Below are 6,743 nucleotides of genomic sequence, written 5' to 3'. Positions count from 1 at the left end.
TCACGCAGGCACGGCATACTCTCTGTGTCCTTCTGTGCAGAACAAAACTACGACCGAGCTTCCGTCAAGTCCCAACTCTCTCCCCCCACTCTCGCAGACCCGTTTCAGAGCTGCTAAAGTAGCGGCTCCGCAAGGGCCTGCCCTAATTCCCTGCTTTCCCAGTTCCCCAACCGCCGCGTGAGACTCTCCGTCACTGACAACCACCGTGCCATCAACACCCGATCTGAGGGCGGGCCATGCCGTGGTAGATAACGTGCCGCAGTTCATGCCACACATGATACTGTCTTGCGTCGCCACCGTGGTCATCCTTCCCTGCTCGAGCGATGTCTTTAAACAGGCGGCCGTGTCTGGCTCAACGGCAAGTACGGTAGCAGGGGGGACGGAGTCTCGCTCCCTCGCAGCATTCTTAAAGTGCTGCGTGACAGCTTGCGCGATCGAACCGCATCCAACCGGGACGATCGCGTGTGTAACTGGCTTTCCACCCGTCGCAAGAAGAACCTGTCCGTCCGCCTCATCCAGCATGGTCTGGTACCCTTCTACAACCCACTGGTATCCGGCTGTTTAGCGGCCAATCGTCTGCACAACCCACCCAATTTCTTTTTCGAGAACACAGAAGAAAGGGCCGGCTAGACGGACTCACCTGCGGCACATCCTCATACCCCTCCCACCCAATATCCATCACCAACAGCCCCTCGTCTCCATCCTCACCGCGCCGCTTTGCAGTCTCCAATGCAGCATCGTAATCAGCGCCTTCCACGACCCTCACCTCAGCCCCCTCCCCACGGATCAAGTCCCTTGTCGCCACGTGCACATGTCCCGGCACGTAGACTACCGCCTTCAAGCCCAGATATCCCGCCATTCGGGCAACTGCCCTGCCCCAGTTGCCTTCGGTGCAGGTGATGAGATTTCCCAAGCCGCGTTGTTTGGCTATCGAAGCTAGGGAACTTAGACCGCTGTCGATATGACAATCCGGATCCAGACCTAAGCGGGCGGCGACGGCGCGGTAGACTGCCCATGACGCGCCGAGGATCTTGAATGACGGGAGGCCGAAGCGGGAGGACTCGTCCTTGAGGAAGACATGGGACAGGTTGAGGGATTGCGCGAGGGAGGGAAGGGAGTGCAGAGGTGATGGGGCGTAGTTAGGTAAGCTGCGATGGAGGGCTTGTACGGGGGATTCGGACTGCGGCTGGGAGCAGGAACCGTGGCGCCATCCTCTGGCAGCCGGGTTGAGGTAGATTGGTGACGACGAGATCGAGGATGAGCGCATGGTCAGAGAGCGAGAGAGAGGAGTCCGCCGGCCCTGGCGAGTAAGTTGGTCAGGTTGTGAGATTCCGATCAGTGTACGGGAATTGCGGAGGGGATGTCGGACTCCACCGGTGATGCGGGGTTTCCGGGGCTTCCATCTGCTTTCGAATTTTTGGGTCGGCCCGGGACACTCCCGGCCGGTGCCAGCCCCGGGAGGATTAGAGATTCGAGAGGGCTTGGGGCCAGGAAATGAGAGCCGAACGGGCCCATACTCGCCGATGTTGCAGGCCTGGAAACACTCAAGAGCGCGAAGTATCGAACGAGTCAGCCGCACCACGTCACGGTTCGAGCTATCCTAGGTTATTCACCAACCTTCTCTAGGTATGGAAACCGTGGAGAACGAAGAAATTGAGGTTTCGTTTCACCGAATGATGAAGCGGACGTGCAACCATACTCTCTGCGTGTAACGCATCCACCGTTGCCACCCTTCCAGTTTTCATAGTATCCGAGCCATGGCGCGTCACCAAGCACTTGACCGAGGTATACAATGAAAGAAAGCGATCGAACAAGCAGAGACCGTTACTATATCGACAAGGGATTGATGATTACCCGACTCAGTGGTGTCCGCCCAGAGGTTAACTAGCAGGTTAGCTGATGGATGTACAGTAGTTACCAGAGATCGCCTCACCTGACTCGAAGCCTACTTTGTCTTAATTATCTCCCATCGCAGTTTAGATGTGGTACCGTACTTCTGAACCTGTCTTCTCCCAAATACTAGTGAGCCAAAACACACCATAATTAGGGCAAGCTCTATCAGTGCTGTAGTGAATTCAGCCATTCTACGATTCCGTGCAGGTCCATTTGTTCCTACAAGCAAGATACCTGCTAGGCAAGATAATGATAGTACAAAATGACCTCTCACTCTGCATTCATATTCGGAACGTCACCGACGTCGCCATGTCAACTACGTCCCCAATTTACGGAAAGAAAGCTCGAGATTCAAAAGAAGTCGGAAAACAACCTCCTATCCTCGATTCCTAGCACTTGGATACCTTACCTTACCGCCGCACCTTAGAGGTAGGGAGGGGCCGGTCCCACAGCAGAGGTCGGACAAGTCAATTCTGTTAAGCCAGAAACATAGCAGCGATGTGGAGAGAGTTAAGCAAGCATGCCCCTACCGGATGTTACAGCCCAGAAAACAGTGTTGGCTTGCTGGAACAGGTATTCGAACTCAGATACGTTGTGTTTCACACTACGCTATTGGGCGGAACAACAGTATCATAGAATCAGAACATGGAGGAAGGAAATCCGAGATTGAGAGTTGGATGACAGCACAGAATTTTCTTGACGAGACGGGGGGTCCCCCAACACCATCACAAAGAACTTACGGTTGTACTGTACCTAGTAAGGTAAACCTGTTCTGCCCAGAACATCCACTTTCTTGGGCAAAAAAATCGCCTTGTTATAAGGCTAGCAGCATTACGGCCCTGTATTTAAAAACCGCCCTCTCCGGCAACGAAGCCCCTTGCTGTAGCGGCGAGCGAGGCCAGTGAGACACTGACAACCAAGATCACCAGACCTCGCATCGACGCCGTTATCAAAGTACGGAATACCTTATTATACCAGACTACCCGTCAATATGATTGGGGAAATCCGTACGTTCATTTACATCGCCGTGCCCGGCTGCTCGATTGAGCTGTCGGTGCCGGGGCAGACCATCACCGTCAACGAGCTGAACCGTTTTTGGAATGGCACCATGGAGGTCAGGGCTTCAGCCATTCGCAGCGTTATACCAAACATCAAGCTGGGCCGCTTCACCTTCAAGGTATTCCATGACGGCGAGCAGATCACGGAGGAGTGGGTCACAGTCAACGCTATCACGGGCATGGCCGGCGCTGGCACCATGGAGACCATCAACGAAACGCCGTCCATCATTCACGGCGACAAGCTCGTCATCTCATACGGTTTCTACGAGGCCGGCCGCGGCCACGAAGTGCTGCCGGATACGCACCAGTGCTACATCACCGTCACGCCCAACTACTCCAAATGGCTCGGCACTCTGGCGCCGCCAGGCTCCGTCCTGGAGAACAAGCCCTTCAGCCGCCTCGTCCTCCCGTCGGCACACGATGTCGGCATGAACAAGACGGGCAACTGCTTTGCCGTGCTCAACCGCGTCAGCAAGGCCGCGGTGGGAACCCTGATCAACGACGACCAGCTCCTCACCGAACTCGCTGAGGCCAACTCGGGCCCAGCCATCTCGGTCCACGCGGCCAACTTCATCACCAGCCTCGCAATCACCCAAAAGGACAGCCTCGATGCCATGCTGCAGATCGGGTCGCGCTACTTCGAGTTCCGCCCGGCTCACCTGCACAGCGTCATCCTCCCGACCAAGGCGCTCCCGGACCGCCTCTACTTCCACAGCGCCGCGATGCCGGGCATGGCGTACGACGCGTTCCTGCGGGGCGTCGTCGACTTCCTGCGGGAGCACCCGAGCGAGATCGTCGTGGTGCAGCTGCGGTGGGACGGCGTCGCGGCCGACTGCCGGCGGCCGTCGGCCGACGAGAAGGGCGCGTACCTCGACGAGGCGTTGCAGCGCGCCGGCGGCGCCATCGTCGCGGGCGGCCTGCACGACATGACGCACAAGACCATCGCCGAGCTGCGCGGCGAGCGCAAGCGCCTCATCATGCTCGAGAACGTGGACGACTCCTTCTCGACCTACACGGACGAGGCGCACGCCACCCTGGACGGCGCGAGCATCGTCAGGGCCTTCCCCAAGGTGCTGACGGCGGACAACCAGCGCGGCAAGGCCTTTGTCGATATCCAGTGCCAGGCGAAGGCGACCAATGTCCCGCGGGCCCTCGTCTACTCGGCCACCGGGTGCAGCGTGACGGCGAGCTGTTCGATGGCGACTAAGGGCGTGTGTGACTCGAAGACGCTGCCCTGGTGCAGGGATAATGTTCTGCGGACCTGCCCGCTCGGCCAGCTTGTCCTCATGACGAATGACTGGATTGATGGTGCCACCGCCGATATTGCGGTTAACCTGAGCCGGCAGAGGTTGGCCAAGTGATTGTTGCCGCCGCCGGGGGCCCGCCGCCTACCTTGGTAGATACGAGCAACATCCCTTAGTACTTTTCTCTGAAGATGTTAATGACTGAAATATGATTGGTATTTGAAACGATGTCCCCATAAAGTAAAAATGTCTACGAACGAGACCTGACGCGAGTACTCTACCTAGAATGCTAATCTATTCGTAGCGTAAGCATCGAACATGAGCGCATACCCGCCCGAGCCCACGGCAAAGCAAGGCGGACTTGTCCATCAGTCATCTCTGTTAACTACCTTAACGCAGCCAGTTATCTGTCGATAACCGCAGTTACGTCACTCCGTCCCAGACCATCTCACTCTTCGCACAAGACGCAGACCGCACAAAAGCATGACCGTGTAAAATTCATCTCCCCAACCATGTCCCCGAAACTACCCGAGTTACTAGCATCTACCCCCATTGCGCGATAGCCATAGCCATCTCATAACCCTCTCTTTATCTCAGAACCTGATGAGAGAAAAAAAAGAAAAAAAAAAAAAAAATCCCAGGCACATCTCCCCCACGCGCAGCAAGTAATCAATGTAAATCCTCAAAGGGCACCCCAACCGCGCCCACGAACCCGAACCCGAACCCGAACCCGAACCCGAACCCGAACCCCACCCCGCCGCCAACCGGCCCCAGCCGCCGGACGGCCCTCGTGCTCCGCGCCCTCTCTCTTCCTCAGGACCACCTTGCCCTCCACGCACTCGGTCCCCGCCGCCAGCGCCTGCGGGACCGCCCACCCCCAGTTGCACACGCCAAACATGTTGCCCTCCAGGCAGACCAGCGCGCCGTGCGTCGGGCACCGGACGGCCTTGTCGGCGGGCTTGTCTACGCCGACGGGGCCCGGGCCGATGGGGGTTGGGAAGGCGGATGAGGGTCCGGATGCGGATGCGGATGCGGATGCGGATGTTGGCTTCGATGCCGAAGTCAACGGCTTCAAGGGGGAAATTGTAGATGTCGATGGGAGGTGGCTTGTTGTCGAGCGTGGGGAGGGGGTGCAGGCGGGGAATTTGGTGGTAGTGGTGGTGGTGGTGGTGGTGATGGTTGTGGTTGTGGTGCTCTTCATGGTTGTGGTCTTGGGAGAGTCGGTGATGGGGATGACGACGAGACTCTCGGAGCTAGTAGTGCTGTTTATGCTGCCATGGGTTTCCCCGTTTGGGCTAGCAGTAGTAGTAGCGGCCGCGCTGCTAGGACTCGGCTGATGGGTTGTGACGGTCACGGTCGTGGTGCTGGTAAAGCTTGGCTTGAAAGAGGTGGTTGTACCTAGGACCGCTGTGGTGGTGGTGCCCTGGTTATGCGTCCTGCTGAAATAGCTGGGAATCGAGTTCACGGTCGAGACACCTGTAGACATCGTGCCGCCGAGCGGAGGAGATGACAAAGCTATGGATGAGGTTTCAGGCAAGAGAGTACTGCTGCTGCTCGTCCCGCCCAGGACAGTACGATGATCCGGCTGGAATGTCGGCACCGACGAGGCAGGCGGGATCTGCGTGCAGTAGTTGACCGGCTTGAGTGCGGGCTCGATGGGTTCCGCCAGAACCCGGCCGTATTTGCCTGGATTGGGAATGTTGAGGACAACCTTGTCTGCAAGCATGCCAGTTACGCAGTTGGGTACGTCGGGGTCGCCTGGATAGTTGGCGATGAAGATGTCGGGCAAGTCGTCGATGAGAGTCTGATCGCCTGTGCCGCCTGTAATATTGACTGGAGCGCAGTTCCTGCACCGAGTTACGGTCAGTTGAGCCGTCTGTGAGGTACTTGGGAGCATGAGGCCTACATGTACATCTCCTTGTTCCCCAGCTTGTTGAACCACGTCCAGGCAAAGGTGGCGGGTCCGTTCTTGAGGCTACAACCATGTCAGCAAAACACAGTTGTTGAAGCGGGAGGTGGACACGCACAAGGAGGGAATGGGAATCATGAACTGACGAATGCAGTCGATGCCTTGGTCATCGCCGCAGTGCTTTGCGTCCTGGCGCCTGTTCGGGTCCATGCCCGCCAGCGGGAGATTATTCTGCTCGTCGGTAAAGACCGCCGGGCAGCCTCCAATGATGGTGTAGATGGTCTTGAACTTGGCCGACTTGTTCCAGTTTCCTCCGCCGATCGGTTCGTCGTACGAGATGCTAAACTGGCAAGAACCACCGCCATGCTGGGCTCCGCCGGTGAAGTTCACGAGCGTCGCGCCACCAGCTTCAACAAGAGTGCGCGACGTGAAGCTGTAATGATTATGGCAAGGGAACGGGTACTGGCCGCCACTCATGGGGTCGACTTGGAGGAGCGGTTGAATGTTCAGATTGTAGGGTACCGGCGTATTCATGATCATGTGGCCGTAGGCATGGCCGAGAACCAGGAATATGGCGGCGAGCACCGCCGAAATGGTGCACGACATCGTGTCTCAAGTTGTCGGGAACCGATGGTGTTG

The 6,743-nt window shown here is 57.4% G+C and overlaps 3 protein-coding genes across 3 annotated transcripts; 1 reads left to right on the top strand and 2 right to left on the bottom strand.

The window, feature by feature from the left end:
• On the bottom strand, window positions 1-1,267 carry MFIFM68171_00864 (uncharacterized protein; the record flags this gene model as incomplete). Its single annotated transcript, XM_071056286.1, has 2 exons — window positions 1-546; window positions 641-1,267. The coding sequence occupies 2 exons, from the start codon at window positions 1,265-1,267 to the stop codon at window positions 1-3; spliced, it is 1,173 nt and encodes a 390-aa protein (XP_070912387.1).
• A 1,617-nt stretch (window positions 1,268-2,884) lies between these two features.
• MFIFM68171_00863 (PLC-like phosphodiesterase) lies at window positions 2,885-4,312 on the top strand (the record flags this gene model as incomplete). Its single annotated transcript, XM_071056285.1, has 1 exon — window positions 2,885-4,312. The coding sequence occupies one exon, from the start codon at window positions 2,885-2,887 to the stop codon at window positions 4,310-4,312; it is 1,428 nt and encodes a 475-aa protein (XP_070912386.1).
• Window positions 4,313-4,877: 565 nt separating this feature from the next.
• Window positions 4,878-6,710, bottom strand: MFIFM68171_00862 (Lytic polysaccharide monooxygenase; the record flags this gene model as incomplete). The annotated part of the gene is made up of 3 exons (XM_071056284.1): window positions 4,878-6,042; window positions 6,102-6,170; window positions 6,223-6,710. 3 exons carry the CDS (start codon window positions 6,708-6,710, stop codon window positions 4,878-4,880), a joined length of 1,722 nt encoding a protein of 573 aa, XP_070912385.1.
• Window positions 6,711-6,743: the final 33 nt, after the last annotated feature.

The sequence above is a fragment of the Madurella fahalii genome, assembly GCF_045866475.1.
Source record: "Madurella fahalii IFM 68171 DNA, scaffold_1, whole genome shotgun sequence".
NCBI lineage: Eukaryota > Fungi > Ascomycota > Sordariomycetes > Sordariales > Madurella > Madurella fahalii.
The sequence above is the reverse complement of the archived record's forward strand: the minus strand, read 5'-3'. Positions and strand labels throughout refer to the sequence as shown.